The sequence below is a fragment of the Rhinolophus sinicus genome, chromosome 12 (assembly GCF_057876585.1).
Source record: "Rhinolophus sinicus isolate RSI-liver-muscle chromosome 12, RSI-T2T, whole genome shotgun sequence".
NCBI classification, from domain to species: domain Eukaryota; kingdom Metazoa; phylum Chordata; class Mammalia; order Chiroptera; family Rhinolophidae; genus Rhinolophus; species Rhinolophus sinicus.
Genome location: NC_142512.1, coordinates 42448832 through 42473644, shown reverse-complemented (window position 1 = coordinate 42473644; position 24813 = coordinate 42448832). Strand labels below are relative to the sequence as shown.

The window sequence follows — 24813 nt, the reverse complement described above, 5'->3', positions numbered from 1 at the left end:
TTTGCTGAGCGAAACAGGCTGCAGTGTGATGGGGGAACAGAGCAGACGCAGATCTTTTGCAAACATCTTTATTAATCTTGTATAAAAATAAGGTCCATGGAGAGTCGCTGGAGCTGGGGGTGGGGCAAGGTTGCACTTTATAAGTTATGGGCCAGGCTCCCACTGAGGCTAAGTGCAGTATGGCTATTGGGGGGAGAGGGGTGCTGCAAGCAGCATTTGGTGGAGAGGAAGGGCTGGCAATGCTGTCCCCCTGTGGCAAGATGAGGGTGCGCTGGTCCATTTGTGGTGGGCCCACGGCAGGGGACAGTGGCAGAGGGGGCTGCCCGGCCCAGCCGAGCTGAGGACCACTTCATTGAACCCCAGCTTGCCCCCCGTCCCCCACCCCCCATAGTCCATCTGCAGAAACAGAGACTACAACGAGAGGTCAGAGGTGACCTGCACGGGGGGTCCAGGGGGGCGCCGGCGAGCGCTGCGGCGGCCTGTGTCTGCACGGATGTAGGGCTGGTTCCGCAGATCTGGCAAAGGAGACACATTTACCCTTCAGGAGTCTGCCTAGGGTTGGGACCACCACTCCACGGCCCAAACCTCACTCTTATAGGGACCCAGGTTGTGTGCAAGTGGAAGGGGATCTGCTTATGTTTACCAGACACCCCCCCCCTCCAAACACACAGCAGGACTCAGTTCCCCCCCACCAGGGTCCCCAGGGCTATGGGCAGCAACTGGGATCAGAGGCCAGGCAGTCTGGGTACCTGGGGGCTAGAGGGGTATCTCCTCTCCCAGGCTGGCCTCACAGAGGAGCCTGGATGTCCGCTTGCCAGTGCGGGCCGTGAAGGGCACCGTCTTGAGCACTGAGGTTTGGGAGGGAGGAGGGGAGAGAGAGAGGAAAAAGAAAACCAGACAGAAAAGTAGCAAAGAGGCAGTGAGGCAGTCAGACCCCCAGGTGGGTGGGGGTGGATGGAAGACAGCACAGGACAGACTGAGGGCAGGACAGGCCTGGCCAAGCCTCACCTGTGATGATATCTTCAATGGCCCCATCACGGTCACTCTCATAGATGAGTGGCTCCTTCTGCTGCTTCCGTTTTAGCTCAGAGATGAGGTCCATCTGTTGCCGCCGGACCTTCGGTGGGGACTGGAGGGAGGACAAGGGTATATGGCTCCGGCTCTGGGACTCTTCCCCCCCACCCCACCAAACCATATCTGTCTGGTCCCAACCCCCCAGCAAGCCCCCAGCGCTGGCTTAAGCAGAAGGAACCCATTCCCAACCCAGGCTATTGGGCACCGTCCTCATCCTGGGCAGGGATATCAGTAAAAATGAGGGTGTAGAGAAGGCCCAGATCTTTGGGTTAAGGACACCAAGCGTCACTGCATCCCAGAGCCAAGCTCAGTGCCAGCTGCCTACCTTGGGTGCTGGGGGCTCCCCTCTGCCCGGCGTGTCAGCGCCTGCCTCCTGGGCAGCTGCTTCTTTCTTCCACTGTTCCACCTCCTGCTCAGCTTTCTGAGGGGCCAAGGTGGGTCTCCATGAGCAGAGGCCTCCGTCACCTATCCCGCTCCCCAGACAGAGCAGCCACCACCCCTCCCACTGCCCACGTGGAGAGGCTGCAGTGCCCTGCAGTGGTCCCCCCCAGAAACACATACCTTGTAGGCCTTGATGAAGCGGCTAAAGAGGGTAAAGAACATGGAGGGCGACGTGGTCTTGGGGTTCTCTCCAAAGTACTCCACCACAGACTCATAGGCCTCCTGTGGGCACAGCCTGTCAGTCCCACCAGCATGAACCCCTCGGAGCCTGACCACTTCTGTACCTCCAGTACATCAGCCACTTCATCTCTGCTCCTCCTGGCAGGGGGCCTGTCCTCCTATGCCATCCCCCAAGGTGTCTGCTGTGGGCACGCCCCTCTAGGCCTTGGCTACTCAATCCCACCTAGGTAGCCCTTCATACCTCACCCCACCCTCCCCACCTCCAGGGCAGGGCCGTCCCCAGCCCACCTGCGCCGTCTTGCTGTCTGCCAGCAGCTTATCCATGGTGGGCGAGTTGGTCCTCAGGAACTCCTTGAGCACCGTGCAATCATCCTGCCGCACAAACTCCCGCTGGGTCAACTCCAGGCCTCGCTGCAGGGAGCGCACATCCCCTAGGACGCTGTCCAGGGACACTGAGCGGGGCAGAGGGCCAGTGGAGAGGCAGGGAATCAGAGTGGAGCATTCCTGGCCAAACATCCTGTGGTCCCCTTGCTTTCTCCCCCCCCCCCCATGGAAGTCCCCAGGGCTGAGCCCCTCCCCACACCCAACAGCAGGCCGCGGGCCCCCCCTACCTGTGCCCGCCCCCCTACCTGCGCCGGCCTTGTCCAGGAAATGCAGCTCGCTGTGGAAACCTGTGAGCTGTGGGTACTTCTCAGCAATGACCTTCACCAGGTAATGCAGCAGCGTCTGCTTGCGGTCGGTCGACTTCATCTCCAGCAGCTGCACGAGGACCTGGTAAGCCACAGGCCACCAGCCCTGTCCCATCCCCCAGGCCAGGGGACCCCTCCTCTTGCCCCTTACCGCATCCAGACTCTGGAGCCGGAAGCCATAGGCTGCTCCACGCTTGCTGCTGTTCATGTAGTTGCCAAAAGCCAGGACGATCTGGGAGAGGCAAGGGGAGAGCTCAGCAGGGTGCTGGGCTGAGGAACCGTTTCCCCTGAAGTATGAATTGCACAGAAAAGGTGGCAAAGAGCAAGCCCCACACTCAGCCCCCACTGCCTTCCTGCATAGACCCCTCGGATCCATGACACATGTACATGCATGTGTACATGTCTGCCGCGTGCATGGCTAACACCATGGCACGTGCTATTCCCACCCAAAACTGTGCTGCCAACATCCCCTCCTAGGCTGTGGGGTCGCTGCTTTCTAAAAGCCATTTCTACTGGTTCCCTGAGACTCCACTGAGCAGGTGTGGGTGTTCTGCTATTCACACAGTAACCCCCAGAGGGGCTGAGCCGTTAGGCAGGGTCTGAGGTGCGCTGTTGTAGACATGGCCCCCAACCCCGATGCTGAGCCTGCACGTGAGAGGTACAAACATTATATCTGTTACATCCTGGGTGTGCAAGGCAGGGCCAGGGTCTCCCTCTCACATGACCCAGAACAGGCAAGGAGTCAAGGGTGGACCCTACCTCCCAGACTCTTGCCCTACCTCCAGGATCTGGCGGAGTTTGTCAGAGGATTTGATGGACATTGAGGCTGCAATGACGGCATTCAGTTGCTGGGGGTGGGACAGGGGAGGCAAGTTACGTAGGGGCAGGGTGGGGGCAAGCCCATAGGAGGCTCAAGCACTCCCAAATGCCCTGTTGGAGCCCAGGCTGGGAGGGGCCTCCTGCCCGTCCCCAGCCCAGGCTGCACCCACACTGCCCTGCCTGCCCCGCCCACACCGGCATGAGCAGCTGCACTGTATCCGGGAAGTTGCCCAGGAACGTGAGTGTGGTCATGCGCTCTGGCAGGCGTGGGATTCGGCTGAAGCGCAGCATGAAGCGGTCCTCCTCTGACAGCTCCTCTATCGGCCGCTGCTCCTGCTCAAAGCGGGCGATGAGGCTGCGCTCATACTCCGTGGGCAGGAAGCGGGTCAGCAGCTCCAGGAAGTCCAGGCTAAGGGCCTGGAGGTCATACCTGAGGGCAGAGGGGTAGGTGTAGCTCCATACCCATCAGTTCTTGAGAGGAGGACTATTCCCTCCCCTTCCTTGATTGAATAAATGGACTTCAGTATTTGCTACTTGCCAACAGCTTCAGGGAATCAGAGAGAGGAGTCAAGGAAAGTTGGCAGCTGGGAAGCCTGGGGCCCCCATCATAATCAGTGGCACACGCCTAGCTGTAAATGCCTAAGCCTGAGTGCCCGTAGCTGGGTAAGGAGGTAGAGAGGGAATGGGAACACCTGTCTCAGCATGAACTCACAGTATGGCCTCAGTGTCTCAGCCTGAAAATGGGAACAAGGTTCCCTGCCTTACTCCCTGACCAGGGCTGGTATGAAGCTTGGGCTCTGTCCCATAGCTGGGGCTATTTTACTAGGATGCCTAATGACCCTGGCCAAGCTGAGGGGCTGGGCTGCCCACAAGCCCAGGACAGAGGTACTCACGTCTCGATGGCCTGGCAGATGCGGTCGGCCCCCAGGTTGCCCTTGCGCAGGGTGATGGCTAGGTTCTTGGCCCGATTGGCCTCAATGAGTGTGGTCTTGCTGGGGGCCTTCTGGGCTGCCTTACCCTTGAGAGCACTGAGGTTCAGGCTGGGACCTTGGGACTTAGTCTTGAACTGCTCCTCAAACTCACTCATGTCCAGTTCCTGAGGGCACAGAGAGAGGAGGTGGGGCCGGGGTCGGATACATTCCTGGCTCAGCACTCTGCTAGGTGCCAGAGTCACCTAGCCAGCTCTGACCAAGCCACTGGCAGAGAAACAAACCAGTAACCCAAGTTGACCACAGGCCCTGATGGGGAATATAAGGGAAGCAGAGAGAACATTGAGGAGGAGTGGCACCAAGCCCAGGGGACCCAAGCCATCACAGCGGAAGGAAGAGCTGACTTGGCCAGGGTTGTGAAAAAGGGAAAAGGGAAGGGCATTCCAGGCAGAGGGAACAGCATGAGCAAGGTCCTGGCGGCCAGAGAACACAACCCTTTCGGAAAACTGAAAATGGAAATTAGAAGGGTTGAAGCCCTGTTTGTCTGTGAGAAGGTGGTGGGAGAGGGGCCTGAGAGGAGGAGAGAGAAGCCAGCCTTGGGGAAGGGATGTGCCTGTCTGCAGACATAGAGGGGAAAGCCCTCAGGGGAGTCAGGATACACTGCCTACTAGATGCACTAATCCAGTTTGGCTTAATGCCCATCCGTGGGCCTCCACGTCCTCATCTGTGAAACGGGATGGAGGAGAGGAGATAACCACCCCTAGTGCCCAGCATGATCCCCGCAAGTCCCCTCCTCCTCTGGTGCCCACACTGGCACCAAGTAGGTCCACACTCACCTGCAGCACCTTCTCATCATTGAGCTCAGTAAAGACTGTGCCTGTGATCTGACTGGGTTTCAGGGCCACCCAGTTTAAGAGTGGCATTCTGAACTTGGTCTGGATGGGTTTCTTGGCCTTCACTCCTGGGATAAGGAGGGAGTGGTGAGTACTGGGGTAGTAGGGGGTGAAGTGGCTAGAGGAAACCAGAGCCCAGACAGGGCGGGCGGGAGGCAGTAGGAGGCGCAGGATGCTGCAGGACACTGAGGCGGGGACCCCACCCTCCATCATCCTCCAGCCCTGGGCGGTCCACTCACCTGGGCCCATCTCTGGGCTGGGCCCTCCAAGGGCATCAGAGGGACCTCCCGGAGGCGGTGGGGGCGGCGGAGGTACCAGCCCATCAATGCCAGGAGGCGGCGGTGGTGGCGGGGGTGCGGGCAGTTGTCCGGGCAGTGGGGGTGGGGGCGGGGGCTCGGGGCTGCCTGGGAGGGGCGGGGCGGGTGGGGGCGCCACGGGCGGGGCTTCCTGCTCGGAGGGAATGCTGGGCAGTGGAGGCGGAGGCGGTGGGGCTGCTGCTCCCGGAACCGGATCTGCTGCAGGTGGGAGATCTGAGCCCAGCGAAAACCGAGAACAGGGAGGGGAAGAGTCACCTTCTGGGCTTAGGTGGTCTCACCTCCGCCTTCCCGCTGTTCGCATGCGCACTGGGCCCATTTCCTACCCACGCTCACCTACCTGAACCTTGCCACAACCCAACCCAAACCTACCTCTCTCAACTCTCCCTACGGTTGGTGTCCTTAGGCCCCCCCTCCAGGCCCTGGCTCCCCCACCCTACCCCACCCAGCTAGAAACTCCTGCGCACCTGGGCTGAGGGAACTGGTGGGTACTCCGGCAGTCCGGGCATCATTGCCGTTTGGAGTTGCCACAGCGACGGGAAGAATCTCGATGGAGACAGCATCCCCGGGCCCCCGCAGGATACGGATTAACCCCTTCTCCTCCAGCTCCTCCACCTTCAGCTCTAGGGCCGAGGGCCGTGCAGGGGCGGGGGCAGGCACTTTCTCAGGCTCAGGGGGACGCCGGGAGACGCCCATGGGGGTCGACTCGCTGAACCGCTCCTGCGAGCACCGAGGGAGAGGTCAGTGCCCACCAGCAGGCCTGGTATATAGAGCCCCATCCTCTTTCCAGAGTGGAGGGAAGTATCAAGCCTAGAACCCCCAACTGGTCTGTTCTTGGGAGCCCAGCCCACCCCCGGCGGGCGCACGCCCCCAGCCTCACCCGCAGGGTCTCCAGCTCCTTTCGGGCCTGGCTTAGCTGCTTTTCCAGCTCTGCGATCTTGGCCATGGATTCGTTCTCCGCGTCCCGAAGCCGATCTGTCAGCTGTGGCACCAGCACATGGTAAGTTCCCACCCGCTGCTGGGCACTGGCACCACCGGTGAGGGGGCGGCATCAGGCATGCCTGCCTGGAGGGCTGGGGGAGGCTTCCTGCGTGCTTAGCCCAGGGTGCCAGGTGGGCCAAGCCTGGCACTTGAACCCAAATGGGTGAGGCACTGAGGCCACTAAGTTCTCTCAGGAGGGAAAACTAAGGCACCACTGATGGGTGAGGTAGATGAAGAAGAAACTACGCTGGGAGGGGCCTCAGGCTCTCGGTTCCATCCAAGTCAGGGCCTGGGGTCCAAGCACTGGGAGAGGAGGGGGCCTGCCTTCCTCAGAGGTCCAACACAGTGTAGAAGCTCAATGAACACTCACTGAGAAAGACACTCAGAGGATTCAGGATTTGGATTCAGGTCAAACTCAGGGGCCAGTCAGATAGCCATCCCCAGTTCGCCCCTAGAACCAGGGTTTGAGGCCCAGTGCCTGATGCCAGTGTGGGGCCCTGTGGGCCTACTGAGTGGGTTCAGAAGCAGCTCTCACCAGGGTCACCTGCTCCTGTAGCTCCTCCATGTGTTCCAGCACAGCATTCTTGGTCTCAGTGTCCTCCAGCAGCGTGCCCACATCAAAAACATTGTCCAGGTATGCCTGGATCTGTACCTGCAGCTTGTCGCTCTCTGTGAGCCGAAGCCTCTGTCCCCAGATGAAAGGACCGGTGAGGCCTGGTGTGAGGGATCTTTCCAATACCCCCCCCCCCATCACCACCAGAGCCCAGAGGAAGGGTCCTGAGCCCTAGCCTGCTTTTTCTTTATTTTTTATTGAGCTATAATTCACATACCATAATTCACTATTCTAAACTACGTAATGCAGCGGTTTTTATTACATTCCCAAGTTTGTACAACCATTACTACTATATAATTCCAGAACATTTTTATCACCCCAAAAGGAAACTCTGTCCCTGTTAGCAGTCACTCCCCATCCTCTTTCCTCTCTCCTCCCCCAGCCCCTGGCAACCACCAGTCTGCTTTATGTCTCTATGACCTTACCTATTCTGGACATCCTATATAAAGAAACCACTTATCACAATATTGTCAAGGCTCATCTATGTTGTAGCTTGCATCATTGTTTCATTCCTTTTTTATGGCTGAATAATATTCCATTGTATGGATATATCACCCTAGCCTGCTTTTCACCTTCTGTTAATCCTGGCTTTCATAAATCCAATCCCAAAGACCCTGATCTTCCAGGAAGCCTCCCAAGGAGTCTGAGAAGAAAGCTACAGCGTCTCTGCTCAGGCTGGGCCAGGAAGCAGCAAGTTCCTCTGTCCATATTCCCTAGGGCAAGGAACTTCTCCATGACCTGGACCCATCCAGTACGAGCCAGCTCTCACTTTGGCCCGGTTTATCTGCACTCCTCATTATGTGCTCCCAGAACCAGACCCAGGACCATCTAGAGCCTGTTCTAGTACCTGCAACAACAGCTCCATGGGTGTTAGGTGCTTATTATGTGTCAGACACCATCCTAGTTAGTCATTATTATCTCTATGATTCTCCTATTTTACAGATGAGAAAACTGAGACTCAGAGAGAACAGACCTGTCTACATGGGCTAGGAAGTGGCAGAGCCAGTATTTGAACCCAGGTCTTCCTGACCCCAACACGTGTGCTGCTAACCACTGAGCCATACTCTGCATTGGGCAAGTGGTTAAGTCCGGGGTGGGGGGAACGCGGAGTAACGCGGAGTACAGGGCTCACCTCCAAGTACAGGTCCAGGCCCAGGTGGGTGAACTCATATTGCAGAAAGACACGAAAGTTCATGTTCTCCACCGAGTGTACCACAATGTTGATGAATTGCATGCAGGCCACCTAGGCAGCAGGGAACACGAGCAGGTCTCTGATCCTCTGGATGGGATCAGTGCTGTCCGCTCCCCCACCCCCACCCCCCCACATACACAGACATTTACTCCCAAGTCGGCCTCCCTCTGTACATTTCTCATTCCACTACCCCAGCTTTGTTCCTACCCATATTTCTCCATGTCCACTCCCTCCAGACTTCCCCTCTCTGACATCCATCCCTCGCCCAACAAATACTCAGTCCTCATACTTTGCAGGGGCCGATACCCAGGCCTCTGGCTGCACTTTGCACCTAGAGTGGACCGGCCCAGGCTGGGCTCCTGAGCTCACCATGAAGTCAATGTTGCTTTCCTCATTCCGGAAATATTCCATCAGCTTTTCAAAGCGGTGGTGCTCCCCACACACCTAGGTGGAGAGAATGGCTGTCACTGAGGCCCCGGTGACACACCTCCTAAGCCATCTTCCAGCTGTTACCCTTGTGCCTTTATAGGCTCTTTTCAAGTTAAATCTAAGTCAGGCCATGTCACCCTTCTGCTCAAAACCTCCACTCCCTCTGAATCTCTCCCAGCTCTCTCCCTCACTTACTCTAGCCACACTGGCGTCCTGACACATTCCTACTTCAGGGTCTTTTCACGTACTGATCCATCTGTCTGGTGTCCTCTTACCTGAGACAGCCACCACGCCAAGCCCCTCATTACCCTCACAGCTTTGCTCAAAGCTCACCTTCTCATTGAGGCTTCCCGACCACTTGCAATCAGTTCTTCCCCCACGTATCCCTGACGTTTTCCCTGTAGCCTTTATCAGTTTCTAACACACTATGTAATTTGCTTACTTAGGTTCTCTATCTGTCTTTCGCTGCCTTATTTCTTTTGTTTGCCAGTATATCCCAAGTGCCCACTCTGCCTGTCACATAGTAGGTGCTCAGTAAATTATTCGTTAACAAAATGAATGACCACATGCTGCGTTCTGCATCATGTTCTCAAGCATTTACTTCTTGAGAACTGGTTAACCAGAGGCAGCATCTCTGACATGTGTGGATCAAGTCCAGTTTGGAGCTGGCAAGGCTGAGAGGCTCGCAGGTTCAGCAGATGCCCGCAGTTGTCCCTGTTGCCCCAGGCAGTGTCCCTACATGATTCTGCACCTCCCCTTCAGAGCTTCCCCATCCCAGATTGTCCCCACCCTAAGTTCCCCAAATGCCCACCCAATGTCCACAGCTGCCCCAAGCAGAGGCCACAACTGCCAGCATCCGGGCTCTAAGCAACACTAAGAGGGCAAGTATGTCTTTAGATGGGGGCCTCCAGTACCTCCTTGAAGTTGTCAAAGGCCGCAAGGATGATGTCGTGTCCTCCCCGCACCAGGCACACAGCTGCCAGCAGCTCTAGCACCAGAGCCTTGGTTCTGGGGAGAGAAGGGGCAGGTTGTCCCTTGAAAACAGGCAGGCCCAATAGCAAGGGTGGGCATGTGTCTGGTTCGTGGAGGGCAGGGAAGCGGGTGGTAGGGCAGAATGAGCCTGAGAAGTAGTCCTGAGAACTGAGGGACAGAGTAGGCAAGGGGTTAAGTCTAGATATGGAAAAAGTTTAGGAGCCTGGACCTCACCTGGGGTTCTTGTTGTTGAGGCTCAGAGCAATCTCGTTGACACAGGCTGGGTGGTTCATGACAAGGCTGAAGCCAGACTGGGGAGAGGGGAGAGGTTAGCTCCTCCAGGCAGACCCCCGGGACTGCCAGCGCCCTCCTGCCCAGCACCTCCGGCATTGGCAGTGCCATGCCGTTCTGGTCTCTAACTGCCTTCAAGCTTAGGAAGTTCTTTATATCTACCCACAACCTCTTCTACGGCAGCCAGAGCCTGGTCCTTCTTATTAAATACCGTTGTCTGTTCAAAAGTCAGTGTCAGGACTCAGCACCTTGGATACAGTGAGTCCTCAAAGGCCGGCTGAGTGAGGAAGGACCAGTTTCACCATCACTCCTCCAAACGAAATGACCCAGAGCTGCTCTCGCCCTGGTCCTGGTGTCCAGCCTTTCTTGGTGGGTATGCCTGAGTCCCCACTTGAGGCATACCCAGGCTGCCAGTCATGTCCAGGGTGCTCGAGGGGACCTGACCAGGAAGGGTCAGAAATCTGGGCTTCCCCTCAGCATCAAGATCCTGAGCCAACAGCCCAGATCCCCAGGTTTCTCCATTGGGGGACAGGATAGGGGCATAGTTGGTCCCAGAACCTCCGCAGCTTAGGCAGATTCTGGTGAGGACAGGCCCGGCCGACCAACCTGGTAGTTCATGATGGCACGCAAGCACATAATGCAGACGTGGACGTCGTCCTTCTGGCTGACGATGCGGGAATTCCGCAGGGTCTTCCTGCTGTGGGCCGGGGTCAGCCTGGGTGGGTTAGGGAGGAGGCAGCAGCAGTCAGAGTCCCAAACCCTGTTTCCCATTCCCCCCACCACTCAGATGGCCTCTAGGAAAAGAGGGCAGCATATCTACCCAACCAAAGAGGCCAGCTGAGGACAGGGAGGCCTCCTGAGACCCTAGGCCTGGGGCCTGGCATGCTGGGGGGGACCTGAGAAGGGGGTCGGGTAAACAAAGCTGCTGAACAATATCTTGGCATTAAGAAGGGTTACTGTGTTACGGGGATGGAGAGCCTTGTAGAAAGAAAACCCAGCCAAAGCCTGGAAACCGCCATGGAAATGCTCTCCACAAGGTGGCGCTCACGGCCACATGGGCTTATACTCCATCTCGAGAGGCTGACTGAATTCAGACTACCTTGCTTCGAATCCCAACTCACCACTTCTTAGGCAACGTACTTAATTTCCCTGTGCCTCAGTTTCCTCATTTGTAAAACAGGAATGGTACCGTGTTTCCCTGAAAATAAGACCTAACCGGACCATCAGCTCTAATGCGTCTTTTGGAGCAAAAATTAATATAAGAGCTGGTATTATACTATGCTATACTGTATTATATTATATTATAATGCCTGGTTTTATATTATAGTAAAATAAGACCAGGTCTTATACTCATTTTTGCTCCAAAAGACGCATTAGAACTGATGGTCCGGCTAGGTCTTATTTTGGGGGAACATGGTAACAATAGTACCTCCCTGATAGTTGTTGGGACTATGAAATGAGCTCAGAATGGTACCTGGCACATAGTAAGTGCTACATGAGCATGCTTGATAATTCTTTGCTTAAAAACGTGATTTTTTTCATTGTTGCAGAACTGCCGATTGTGACTTATACATCAGGTCCTCTTGACAATTCTGTCACATTTCCAACAACACTGTGAGGCCCCACCTCCTTCCTCTGCCTGCCACATCGCCCTTCTCTCATCACTGCTCTTCTCTCATTGCTCAACTATGCCTCTGAGTCTTTGCTCATGCTATTCCTTCTACCTGGAATGCCTTCCCTGTCCCCATCTCTGCTTGTAAAGCCTAGATCCATCACAAAACATAGTTCTGGTGCTGTCTCTTCTGGGAAGCCTTCCTGTTACCCCAGGCAGTGGCTGCCTCCCTTCTCAGCGCTCCCCGTCACACCTCCATGACAGCCTATCACACATTGACCCCTACTGGACCCAGGGTTCTCAAGGGCATGGTAATCTCTCCTGAGCACCTGCCACCAGGCGTGATGCATAGTAAATGCTTTGTCCAATGTATGTATGAATGAACAAAGCAACATTGTGAAAGTTTGGGGCTTAATATGAAGTTAGTCCCCTAGACCCAAAGTAGGACGAGGAGAAGCTGGGTTTCCACATGAGGCTCCAGGGCCGTCTCCTTCCCTCTCCCCATCTCCCAACAGGGTGCCCTGAGTTAGGGTGTGGTGACCTATCTGCAGCAGCTGAACCCAGGAGGTCAGTTGAATGCCTCACCCAACCCTCTCACCACCCAGGAGATGACCAGGCATGCACCTGCCCCCAGATGGCTACATACCGGGGAGAAGGGGGACACCTGGAGGCCGCATGGAAGAAAACAGGGGGTTAGATGGGTATACGAGGGGTCCCACTCATCCAGAAAGCCCTCTTTATTCCAGACCCACCCAGCTTCCAGCCTCTAGGTGCCCACGTGGCCCTGAAGGCTTATAGACACACCAGTGTCCCAAACCCTATTTGAGGCCCTTACTCTGATCCCCAATGCCAGGCTGCCCCTCCCACTATCCCCAAGGGCCCAGGGTGGGCCTCGTTTGGTGCAGCAGTCTAGGGGTGAATTCTCCATTCTCCCCATCACCCTGCCATGGGTCCCACGTACTTGATGGTCAGGTGGCGATTTTTGGGCTGTGGTGGCAAAGATGAGGGCGGGCCCTTGCTGAGATCTTCCACTGACTGCTCCAGGGGCTTGCTCTTCTCTGAGCTGGGGGCCCCGTTGTCTGTGCTTTCCATGTCATATCTGGGGGGTCAGAGTAGGGTTGGAGGCCAACATTGCAGGGGCACTTAAGGGAGGGGTGGAGGGAATTAAGGGACAGAGCTCTACAGGAGAGACTAGGCAGTGGGAGGAGGAGGCTGTATTCTTGGCACTGTGCTGGGCATAGTAGGGGAAGAGGGAACAGTGGAACAGAAGAGTGAGCCATCCAGGCCCCAGCTGGCCATCCCAGGATACATCCCTCCCTGCCCATGGCAAGCCTTCAGGAAGAGGCATCGCTCAGGGCCATGGGTGGGCTTGGCTGCACTGCTTGGAAGTGGCCAGAGAAGTGGGAGAGGTGCAGGGAGAGAAGCACGGATCAAGACTCAGGAGCGGCATGCGGGCCAGGGCAGGCGGCTTACGTGACAGCGCACTGGGCAAAGGCCAGGTACTCCAGGAGCACATCCAGTCCGCGGTTCTCCTCATTGAGGAACTCCTGCACCCACCTGTGGGGCACAGTGCTCCCTGAGTTCCAGCCAAGAAGGAGGCCCTGCCCAGACTGGGCGCATAGAACAGGCGTGCCAAGGGCCCCTGGGGTGCCCTTTGCCCCGGAAGACACCGAGCAGCTGCAGCCTCAGAAGGCCGTGAGGCTCAGGGATGTTAGGGGCTCAGACATGACCCATGGCCCAATCATGACTCAAGGGGCAGGCAGAGCATGGGTAGGAGAGGAGGCAGGGAAGCTGTCCTGGACGCTCACCCCATAGGTGGCTCACAGGCACAGCCGGTGCCAGGAGCGGGGGTGGGCAGGGGAGCAGCAAAGGGAAGCCCCAGGGGCTGCCTGGAGGCAGAGCTGTGCTGGGTGCCCCAAAGGTAAATCTGAGTCCTCACTTACCCAATGTGGTTTGTCCTCAGGGAGATCTCCAGCTCCCGCAGCACCTGAGTGGACTCCTGCACTCGCCTCTTAAACTGGAGGCCAAGAACAGAGGAGTCCGGTGGGTGGAGCCCGGCCTCCCACAGGCCCATCAAGCCCTGAGGCAGCAGCCAGCTCTCCCCCCACAACCGGCCTTTCACGCTCAGCCTCCCCCACCACCTCCAAACACCTGCCCAACAGAATAGTCGTTCTTAGGCTGTGCATATTCCCCCATGCACAGACACGAAGGGTGCATTCAGATACCTTCCTACAAAGACATGCAGCGCACACACACGCCCATACCTGGGAGTACATACACATTCAAGCATAAATACCCCAGGTACACACACACATATGCACATTCAGACACAAGCACCCTGGGTACACAGATAAAACGTACACACACACCTGTACATGGACTCAAGGGTACACACATCCATATATGGACACAAAAGTACATGCCCATCTAAGCACAGACACACAGAGCACACACACCTATACACGTACACGCAGGTGTGCCCGTGTGAGCACACAGGATCTGCAGAGGAACCTGTTGCAAGTGCCTGCCCAGGGAGCTCTCAGTCCGCTATGAACACACACACACTCACACATGCACCCACACAAGCCCACAGGGAATACACACAGTTACTCCAGCTGCCCAGATCCTAGAAGGTTAGAAGGTGCAGGGGGAAAGAGACAGACAAAAAGGGGGAGACGTGTACCCCCAGGTTGGACATCCAATCCGCTGCTACCTTTCGGCTGACCCCACCAGTTTCCAGGTAGCTCTTCAGCTTCTGGATATAGGCTGCAGGGGGGTTCTTGACTTGAAACCGCTCCTAGGGAGATGGAATGGGGTGTACAGGGAACCAGCCAGGGCAAATGGCCAGCCCTTGTCTCAGGGTCCCATTCTCAGCTCTGACTTGAGGTCCCAGATTGCTTAAGAGTCCTGGGACATACTAGAAACCTAATCAAACGATCCACCAGGCCACTTTAAAAGACCCCAGCCCTGGGCCTAGGCTTCCCTTCCCACTGTGCCTCAGAGGCCACAGGCCTAGCACAGCCTTAGGGTGAAGTGTGGAGGCAACAGTCCTGCCATACAACCCAGCCTGGTAGTGGGACCCAGACCAGCCAGTCGGTGGCACCTTCCCAGCCCCCACCCTCTCTCCCCATAGCCCAGCCCTTCCTCCCTTCACCCTATTCCCCACCCCCCGCCCACCGAGACTCCTGTCCTGCCAGTTCCTCGAATCCTAGTCCATTAGCAGCAGCAGAAGGCCCAGCCCTTGCTCCCAGGGGAGACTCCCTGATCCCCACTCTGCACCCGCAGCCTCCACTGCCACAGGCCCACCTCCCTCTGAATCACTGGGGCAGCCAGGCCCCGCCCCACCCCAGCAGTGGGAGGGGTCCTCCTGCTACCATGGACAGCAGCCCTAGAAGCTGGAGGGGCCGGGGCAGCCAGTGAGCCATGAAGGAGGCAAGCCCGGGCACCTGACTAAGCACCAGGAGACAGGGCTTTTAGTCCCTGCTCTGCCACTTGGGAACTGGTCGACTTTGGGGAGCAGCTCCTCTGGACCCAACATAAAAGGAGGACGGGGATCCTCCCCCTTCCTCCCTACCTCCCCTGGGGGTCAAACGAAAATGTCCCAACTCTGGGGCTGCCTCCTCTCTTCCTCATCCCAGAGCTGCTCCAGGAAGCTCAGCAGGGATGGTGACACAACCCCTGCCGCACTGGCCAGTGCATGGACTAGCCCCACCACCTCTCCAGAGGGCAGACCCAGCCCTACTGGTGACTCATAAGGTCTCCACAGAGGCCCATGTCCAGGAGAGAGGGATTCCGGAGCCTTGCACTCCCAACACTTTCCCCAGCTGCTGCAGTCTCTGGGTAGGGTCTTGGCCTGATGGACAGCATGGTGGCCCCAGCCGGGCCAGTGCAGGGCACCCTGAGGATGGGAGGGGCCTGCTACCCACCTGGTCACAGATGAGCTCCCACTTCTTCTCGTTGTCATACTGGCTCAGCAGCTGGACTTTGTCTGGGGGCAAGTTCATGCAGTTCTGGGGAGGGAGAGGACAAGGTAAAAACCCTGAGCCTGGGGCCCCAATATGGGGGAGAAGCATGGGCATCTTCAGGGAACCCACCAGGAGCCAGCTCCCTAGCAGGTCAGTCATACACATGAATCCTCATCACCGTCACCCGTGGACATAAGTAGTGGGAGCCAATGAGAAAACCGAGGCCCAGAGACAGGGTACCTTGCCGTAGGCCCAACAGCTAGAGGGTGACACTGGGATTTGAATCTGAGTCTTTCGGACCCTGGGGCCTGGGCTCTGTGCTCCCCATACCACCTCCCTGGTATAGCTGGCATGGAGGCAGAGTGTGGGTTCTCAGCCTAACTTCCTGGGATCTCAGCCACCTCTGGGTTCATTTCCCGCATGCAATAAGCAGGTATCATCTCTTCTCCCACTTGGGCGGGATGCTAACGGGAGCATCTGCAGCCAGGCCCAAGGGTGGCGAGGTGTGCACTGTACCGTTCCCACATGCCACCAGGCAACATATGTGTGCAGTCCCAGCCCAGGGCACCAGTGTCTCATGAACACCAGAAAACCTCTTGCAAGGATGGCACATAGCAGCCTTCTTCCCCATACCTCTCCAGCCACGCCCCCCGCGTCACTTCTGGAAGGAGGAAGGTGGGGAAAGGCTGAGGGAACTGAAGTCAGAAGGGCAGGGAGTTCCAAGCAAGTACATCTTGTTTTTGGGGGCGGAGAGGGGGATTCCGGGGGAAGGACACCAGCCACAGGACCTGGTGAGAGCAACCAGCACACTGGGTCTGTGGTGCTGGCGGCCCAGGCTGGGACTCCCCTCCATTGTCCTGCCTGGGTCCTCCGCCGCCACACATGACATGGGTGCAGCAACCCTTCAAGCTTCTCCCCCACAGGGCAGGCATAGGGTCCCACTGGGGGCTGTGGAATCACCAGGTGTTGCCAGCACTAGGAGCTCCCTGGACCCCCAGGCCTTGGCATGTCTCCCTAATAGGCCCAGAAGACAATGCCAGTTCACCTCAATTCAGTAAACCCTGGGTTTATTGAGCGTCTCCTATGTGTCAGACCCCAAAAGACAGTTCTTGCTCTCAAGAAGCTCCAAGTCTCCACAGGTGATGTGGGAGGAAGCCTCTGCCTCTCTAGTGGCTCAAACTACACATCCTCAGTCACGTGGCCACATGTGACCACAGCTGGAGCAGAGAGGGGGCCACATCCACCCCAGGCTTCTCAGCCAGCTTCCTCTCCGGGGTGCTGGGCCTAGGTCTGGGGCTCTAGCCAGACCTCATGCCCCAAATCACTGCTTTCCCCTGACACTGTCAGGCCCTGACAACAGGAAGCTAGGTGCTCTCAGCCGCCATTGCCTAAGCTTTCCTGCTGGGGCCCCACTTGAGAGGTGAAAATACCCAGCCACCAGACCTGCCCCCGCCCCAGGCTGGCGGGGCATGGGGATACGTCATTCCTCTACCCCGTTGTGAAAGTGAGCCCCAACTGAGGAAACTGCTACTGTCTCATCTGCCACCCTCCCCCAGCCCGCCAAAAGCCAGAACTAACTGCTCCTGCCATCCTGCCACCTTGGGAAGGGCGGCCCAGCAAGGGGCCTCGGGGGGTCCTACTGAGCCAGGGCCTCCCTGGCCTCTTGCTCTCCCTCTCTCTCCCTCTCCTTCGCTCTCCCTCTTGCTCTCGCTCTCCCTCTCTCATCTCTCCTAATCTGTCTTCACCCCACAGAGACCCAGGGTGGGGCAGGGCTGAGGTGGAGGGCAAGGCTGAGGGGGAAGGAGGGCACAGACAAGTGAGGGGGGTAGCTGAGCCCCAGCATCTAAGCCTTGTAGGGGACAGCCACTTACCGACATGGGTCTTTGCGGGCCCTCACCCACCCCGGGGACCTGTCTGCTTCCTGGAATGGCCCCAGTGGCACTTCTAGAGGCAGCAACTAATCATAATAATGATCCAAATTATGGGAGCCAGCTTTGCCTGAGTGCTTAACTGTGCTGGGCACTGCTCTGAGCCCAGAGGGCAGATGACTGCCTTTCACCCTCATCATCAGTAGCACAGTCATTATTCCCATCTTACAGGTGCAAGCACAGATTAATGACCTGCCCAAGGTTACGACGCCAGTAAGAGGGATGCTGAGCGGGCTTTGAGCCCAGAGCTGACTCTGAACCAGCGCCCCGGGCCACTCCCTCAGGACAGCCCCATGGTTATTAGTGGGGAGGGGGAGGCCTCTGCTGGGGCTGGCACATCTGGCCCAACAGTGGCAGAGGACAGGGTGCCTCTCTGCCCCTTCCCCACCTGGGCCTCCTCAGGCCCCTGGGCCCACACGCCAGCCTGCCAGACGGGCTAAATTTAGGCTTCAAAATCAGAAATAGCTCTGACAGTGCTGAGCGCTAATTAGCAGCTGTTCCTCTGCTGTGCCCACCAAGGAGACGAGCACCCGAGGGAGCAGGAGAATGGCCAGCGGGTGCCACTCACTCAGGGTGGGGTAAGGCCATTCTAAAAATCCAGAACAGACCCCCAGACCCAGAGTCCTCAGCCAGGAGGCAGCATGTGGGGTTGAGCAATGGGAGACAAGGGGGTTGGCTGACAGCTCAAACAGTACGGGGAAAGGACAGGGAAGTTCAGGGGTATGTGTGGGGAGTTCACTCGTCTCCTGTGAGGGGGAAGGGCCCGCTGTGACTTGGAGGGACCCAAGCGAGATTCAGGAGACCCAGCCCTGGGCCCACCAGCTCTGAATTGTTTGCTCCTTGAGCCTCAGCTTCCTCCTCCATAAAATGGACACACTTCCTTCCTGCCTCACAGACTCACAGAGCTCCTGGGAACACACTGTAAGAAGCTGCATTCTGATGTGATAATACTCTTTGGTGACACACCACAACAAAGAGGCATTTCACAGATTGGGGCTGGGGGAGTCCATGGACGACCCTGAGGTGAGGGGGTCGTGTGATGAGCAGAAGTTAGTGAAAACATCCAGATAAAACAGACCTGTTTCTAATGCTTGGCCAACATGAACTGACCCTTCAGTCGCCTTTCCCTGCTGCCCTTAATGCTTTGGGTCAGAGGGAGGAGGAGATAGGATTCATCTTCTAGGGTGTAGCCAAGAAAAGGAGCTGATTTCCCAATCTTTCTATTAGGATGTGTGGGGATCAGCCTCCTCCTTCCCTGGCCCTACGTCCCTGGGTGCCAGAGGGGCCTCCAGCCTGGCTTACCTAAGACCAGCCCCTTGCGGGCTTATACCACCTCCCCCAAAGGCTGACATCAGGGTAGGCGTCCCTGGAGACTGAAGGGTTCCGTCTATATCTGGACACAGCCACACCCTTGTTTTACTTTCAGTTTGAGCTGAAACTAGTCCCAACCTATCTGCCCACCCTCTCCCCATGAGGCCCGGCCCTTCAAGCCCCAGGATGCCCTTGAACTTGGCCACCAATCCCAGTCTCAGACCAGCCCTGCAGCGATTCGGCAGCCTGCTGAGCCTAGAAGTGGCCCTGACCCCCAACTCCTAGTTCCCAATCCATCTACCCCCCCCCCCACCTCTGTCTGGCTTCAACCTTGGTTTTGGAACTCTCGGTGCACCTCCAAAAACAATCAATTTTATCCACTTTAAAAAATTCCAGCATATAGATGCTCTGGGGCTCTTCTAAGGAATTCCAGGCTTAGAGGAGGGCTGTTGGGTAATCGGCCTAGGATCACGTGCCGAGAACTCCAAAAAGCTAACATCTTCTCCCATCAGGGTTCAAGGGTTCCCACAGCAGGGACAAGGGCAAGCAGGGTGGGAGCCAGGGTGGCAGGCACTGCCCATAAGTGCCAGGCTGGTGGGAGAACGATGACAACAATAATAATAAATGCTCCCAAACACATGCTCTGTGCAGATGCCATTCTAAATGTTTTACATCTCATGTAAGCCTCAACAGCAAGCCTGCAAAGTAGATACTATTACAATCCCCATTTCACAAATGGGAAACTGAGGCACAGGGATGAAGTCGCTTGCCCAAGGTGACCTGGCTGGCAAGCTGGTAAGAAGACACAGTTTCCTCCGAAGAAGGGGGCACTGAGGTCAATGCAAAATGTGTGTCCTGGCCCCCCAGGGTCTTCTGAAGACAGCCTGGCCCCCGGCCCTCATCTGAGGAACCAGGAACAGCCAGCCCTATTTCCTGTCACCCAGCACCCTACGCTTCCTGTTGTTGCCCACACTGAGCTCTTACTCACTGGGGAACCCCCCCACCCAGCACACCCTCTCTCAGAGGGAAGTGGAGGCCTCCCTACCCGCTCCCCATATGCACACAGCTACCGTTAGCACCGCTGCTGCCCCACCCTCCAGCAGAGGTGGGCCCTCCCTCTCGTGGTTTCCGGCCACCAGGCAGTTTTTAGTCTCAGCCCCACTGTTGCTGACCTGCATAGTGGTAGGGAGGGCAGCTTGGTCCGTGATGGCCAAATACAGCCACCTTGGTTGGTCTTGGTAATTGGGGTGCGGGAGAGGAGAGGCAGCGTCTGGGCTCCTTCACCTAGAAGGGCTCCAAGATGGAGAGGACCAAATCTTCCTCACAGGGGAGAGTGTTTACTGAGCACTTGCTCTGTGTCAGGCATTGTGCTAAGCACTCTATTTAATCCCCTTAATTCATTTACTCCCTTCAGTAGTCCCAGGAAGCCAGCATATACCATTATTATTCTCTTTACACATAAGGAAAACAAGCTCAGAGAGGATAGGTAACTTGCTCAAGGTCACAGAAGTAGCAAGTGGCAAAGACAAAACTTAACCCCCAAGCTTCATGACCCCAAAGCCTGAGAAGCTCCTTTGCCTTTCCCATGAGTAACCCCTGCCCCTCTCAGAGGCAGGAGGCCCGAGCCACCTTCTGGGGCTCCAAGTTCCCAGGAAAAATGTGGAGGTGGCCTCAAGAGCAGTCCCACCTGCTCCTGCCCATCTTACCCAGCTCTTTGCCAACTGGCCCCAGATGTCACTGTGAATCATGCCTACCACATCCTTAGGTTCCAGGGTCAGTATGTGCCAGCCCTGCCTGCCGGGAATGTCACCCCACAGCCTCTGCCCAGCCCAACATCTGACCACATGGCCACAACTCCATTGGGATCCTCTGAGACACCCCTGAATTAGGAGGTACAGGGCCCGAGCAACCCCATAGCTACATGCCCCCAAAACTTTGTCTGCCACACCCCAGAAGAGGGAGCTGGTCAAGGTGGCAGTGCCTCGATCCCCGGACAACACGATGGAACCACTCATCCCTGCTCTTCACCACCAGCCCCAGTGGGGAAGGTGTCCAGCTGAAAGCAGGATCCCAGGGTCCACACCCTGCTTGGGGCTGTCCTGACCTCCCCATACAGCCTGGTCAAGTGCCCATGCCCCTGGGCACATGCTAAGGGCACCCCAGGGTCAGGGTACAAGGCTTCATCAGGCAAATTGTTCTCCAAGTGCTCCAGCCTCCTCTTGGATGCCAGCATCACTCTCAGCCTCAAGCACAATGACCCAGGTGACTTTCCTTGATCCTGTTGCCTCAAGGTTAGGGGCTCCTCCCTGCCCAGACAGGTCAGGGATGTCCTATGCCCAGTCGTAAGCATGGAACTTCTGGCTGGCCTGGAAAGAGTACCTTGCCATCTAAAATCCTAACTCTGGCAGGGGAAGGCCTGAAGTGGCTGGAAAACACCCAGCCCTAAGCATGACGTGGGAGAAGCGAGAGGGCGAAATGAAGCCTGGTGGGCTGGTTTCCCACCATTGCAGAAGGCCCATGTCGCTGGGCAGCCATTGCTCCTTCGCTGTGGCTAAGGCAGCAGCCAGAAAGGCTGGTTCAACCTGCTCTTTCTTCCTACCTCCATTTTAAGCGGGGGCACCCCCCTGTCTCACAGCCTCCTTAGAAAAGGAGTCCCTACCACCACCCTCGCATGGGAGAAAGGCTGCCCATGGGGAAAGAGCAAGTTTCTTCATTTCCTTTCTGGCTGCGGGCACCCCTCACCCACAAGATAGGTCCCACAGCCAGGAGCCAAGGAGTGGTTTAGGATTTCAGGATCCTACTCCCTACCAGGGATGAAAAGACAGAGCTTAAGTGAAAAGAGGAGGTGCCCTAGGGCCAAGTGACTAGATCCCAAGGGGAGGGTTGTGCTTCTCCCATCAAGACTGGGGGTTTCTGGGGGAGGAGGTCCCCATCATTTTCAGCAGTCTGAGGTTCTTTGCCTGAGACATTCCCTGACAACTAGACTCTCTCTGGCCAATGAGCAGTGCTTAGACGGAGGCGTACCCTGCAATACCCACTGCCAGGCCTGTGGGTGTAGCCAAATCTTTAGCCCTGGACAGCCTTAAGCAGGGACCAAGCAGTCACCCCAGGGTGGAGCTCATGCCCCTACTGGTGGGGAGTGAGAGGAGCCAAGTTCTTAGCCAAGTGACCTTGGGCTGAGTCCATTCTGCCTACACAGACTAGGGACAGGCTGATCCCTCCCCAGGAAGGAGATGAGGTACAAACACCCTGGGGCTCCTGGGTGCTGAGGTGATGCTGAGCCCTAGTGGGTGCTGCTGCCCTAGATTTGTACCCAGCCTCCACCCTTTTCCCCACCAGAATGCCCTCTAAGACCCATCACAGGGCCTCCACCCTCTACATCCTGGTACTTAGGGACTCTCAGTGGCATTTAGTGTCAGGCTCCGCCAATCAGAGCAAAGGCCAAAAAACGCCAGCAGAGCAATCAAGTCCTATACACACGCATCACAACTTCACCATTTGACTTCTGGGTTTTCCACTGGCCTGAATTATTCACACGGCTCCTCCTCATTAGTGTGTGTACAGAGAAGGGGCTGGGGCCTGGACCTCAGCCTAACAGCCTGTCCCACCCTCATCCATAAACACACACTTGGGGGGAAAGACAGATGCGGATCCCCCCAATCAGACTGGCAGGGGTCCAGGGATCCACCACCAACTCAGGCTCCCCAGATGGCCCACAGAGACTGTCTCCTCATTCTCCCCCATCTGCTCAGCTCCGCTTAGCTTTGTCAGACAGGCCATGGGTTTGGGGAAGGGGAAGCAGGTGGAGGGATGGGTGCTCAGGGCCTAGCCTAGTGTGAGGTGTCCCTCAGGGTCCCTCTCCCCTAATCAAGCAAGGTGCCTTCACAAGGATAGACCAGACCACACCCCATCCCACGGCTCTTCCAAACCCCTCCTAGACTTTCTCCTGGGAGGGGGCAGCAGCCAAGATTTCCAGGAACTGTTGAGAGGGGCCATGTAGAGGATCTGGCAAGTACGGCCTAACGACCGGCCAGGGGAGAGGAAATTATGTCAAGGAGGTAGAAGGGATAAGACGTGAGCCCTGCCAGCAGCCGGCATTGCTCTGCTGCCTGCACCTCCCTCGGCCCCCACCCTCAGACCTGCAGTGCCAGCCTGCTCAGACTGGAAAGTGCCTCTGGGAAAAAGCACGGCCTTATTCGCCTGTCACCCAGTGTCCAGCAAGGGAGCTGATAGCAGACAGACCACCAGGCAATTCGTTAGAGAAGGGAGCCTGGGACAGGGCTGAGATGGGGAGAGGGAAGTGAGAATGAGTGGGCCTTCCCCCTCCCTACTTCTGCCTCCCTACTTAGGGAGCAGGTCTTAAGGAGCCTCACTATGCTCTGGAGCGCCCACCCACCAAACACACCCCGACTGCCTCTAGGCTCACCCTGAGCTGATGGCTCCCTCCCCAGTGGCGGAGTCCCCAAGCCCCAATTCCCAGGAGCAGGTGGAGGAGGGGTCGCTTCCAGACTTTTGCTCCACCCTAAGCCAGAGTGAGCAACCCATCCTGCCCCCGCCCTTCCTAACGTTAATCTCTTCAATCGGTAGGAGGGAAAACCCAAGATGAAGACCCCCCCAGGCAGCCAGCCTCTCCTGGACTTAGGGAATAGCAGACGTCCCTCCCGCATGACCTCACAACGGGGCTCCCAGGAGCCTAGGCACCAACAAATCAGGACCAAACACCTTAAACTTAGTCTCCAGCTCCCAGGAGGTTAAAAATGTAACCCCTCCAGTCTCTGACCCTGAGACACAAGCAGATGCTCCAGACCCGCGCGGGGTGCTTGGGCGTGCGTGCAGGGGGAAAGGGGGTGCCCCGGGAACCCCTTTCGTGCTCCGCTCCCAACTTCCTCACAGAACATTTTTCCTTAGACCTTTAGACCCAGGAGCGCAGGGGGACGGGGCTGTGTTGGGGAGGGAGACTGGGTGATTGAAGAAGAAAGTTTTGGGGGGAGAGTGCTATGTCACTCTGAAAGAAGCTACCGTCAGTCCCACCCATGGTGGGGCAGTCACTGGGCCGGGGATCTCCAAGCGGTACCTGAATCCCCGGGGGCGGGGACGCGTGCTGAGCCCCTGCCGCCCCCCGCCGTGCCCTGCGCGTTGCAGGTTACACTCACCAGGACTCGGTTAAACCTTTCCTCCAGCTCTCCGGCCGCGGGCATCGGTTGCTTGGGCGCCGCGGGCTGCTTAGGGGATGGCGCGGCGAGGCCCGCCGGCTGCTCCGCGCTGCCGGCTGCATTGCCCATGGTGGTCCCCACCCAGCCGGCCAGGCGCTTCCAACCTGAGAAATCCAGCTTTCAGGGGGACGCGGGACGAGGCTCCCGGCCTGGGGGGTCGAGGTGGGCAGCGGCGGCAGAGGCTCGGCGACGCGGACGCTCGGCTCAGCGGCGCGCAAGGGCCGGGGCGCGGAGTCCCATCGCGGCGGCCCCGTCCGAGGAGCCCGGCTTTGAGCTGCGGGGTGGGGGGAGGAAGTCAGGCTGCAGGCCGCCGGGGCCAGAGGGCCGGGCCGGGGGCAGGAAGCTGCGGCGCGGGCTCCCCCCTCGGCGAGTCTCTAACTTCTGCTGTCGCTCCGGGTGAGCGCAAACCGCGTTTCGCTGCCGCCGCCGCCGCTACGCACCCAGCCCTAGGGGGGCGGGCTGGAGGGAGGAGGCGGGCGCCGGGTGCTGGCCAGGGGTCGGCCGCAGCCATGGCGCGGCGGGGAGGGGGCTGCCGACCCGCTTCACCTGCCGCAGAGGGGGTGGCCGGTGCCGGTTCACCTGCCGGAGCGGGAGGCGACCGAGGCTGGGCAGAGGCGGCAGCGCGCAAGGCAGCGCCTCCGGGTCCTAGAACCGCAGGCTCCGGCTCGCTCTGAGCCGGGGGATTGGCGGGATCTGGGTGAAGGGGGTCACCCTGAGGGCCGGAGGGGGCAAACCTCCGAGTCGAGGATTGTCAGTAACTGTGAGCGCGGCTTGGAGACATATAACAGTACAGCACTGGGGCGCAATGGCTGAGTCCCTCTCTCTGGTTCCCAACTGAAAAGGTGGGAACCCCCTTCCAGGCCCCCCACCCCTTGTTTCTCTCCTCTGTTTAGCCCAGAGAAGAGCTGAGGACCAGAGGGAACCATCTGCAAATGAGAATCCCCAAAGCAGGGCGGTGGTGGGGGCG

The 24813-nt window shown here is 57.7% G+C and overlaps 1 protein-coding gene across 6 annotated transcripts; it reads right to left on the bottom strand.

Moving 5' to 3' along the window:
* Positions 1-52: 52 nt before the first annotated feature.
* On the bottom strand, positions 53-24294 carry FMNL1 (formin like 1). Of its 6 annotated transcripts, XM_074319547.2 has the most exons (28): positions 23787-24262; positions 15356-15439; positions 14113-14226; positions 13373-13446; positions 12903-12986; positions 12391-12528; positions 12076-12093; positions 10424-10532; positions 9761-9837; positions 9469-9562; positions 8495-8569; positions 8066-8176; positions 6856-7005; positions 6220-6321; positions 5807-6059; positions 5265-5555; positions 4969-5093; positions 4097-4299; positions 3399-3633; positions 3164-3232; positions 2536-2616; positions 2325-2454; positions 1984-2147; positions 1636-1737; positions 1400-1495; positions 1009-1129; positions 750-848; positions 53-515 (listed from the first exon to the last, which is right to left on the bottom strand). In XM_074319547.2, the coding sequence occupies exons 1-27, from the start codon at positions 23913-23915 to the stop codon at positions 757-759; spliced, it is 3321 nt and encodes a 1106-aa protein (XP_074175648.2). In that variant the 5' UTR covers positions 23916-24262; the 3' UTR covers positions 53-515; positions 750-756. The 6 variants fall into 6 exon arrangements, with proteins under 6 accessions (XP_074175648.2, XP_074175647.2, XP_074175650.2 ...); XM_074319546.2 differs by lacking the exon at positions 750-848 and having other exon boundaries at positions 23787-24048; XM_074319549.2 differs by lacking the exon at positions 12076-12093 and having other exon boundaries at positions 23787-24048.
* Between the last annotated feature and the right edge of the window lie 519 nt (positions 24295-24813).

Excerpts from the sequence above, each read along its gene's own strand:
- FMNL1 (XM_074319546.2), bottom strand. The coding sequence starts at position 23,915 with ATGGGCAATGCAGCCGGCAGCGCGGAGCAGCCGGCGGGCCTCGCCGCG. Across the intron at positions 14,227-15,355 it reads GGGAGCTCATCTGTGACCAG|GAGCGGTTTCAAGTCAAGAA; the intron begins GTGGGTAGCAGG and ends CCATCTCCCTAG. Across the intron at positions 13,447-14,112 it reads ATTGGATGTCCAACCTGGGG|TTTAAGAGGCGAGTGCAGGA; the intron begins GTACACGTCTCC and ends CTTGGCCTCCAG.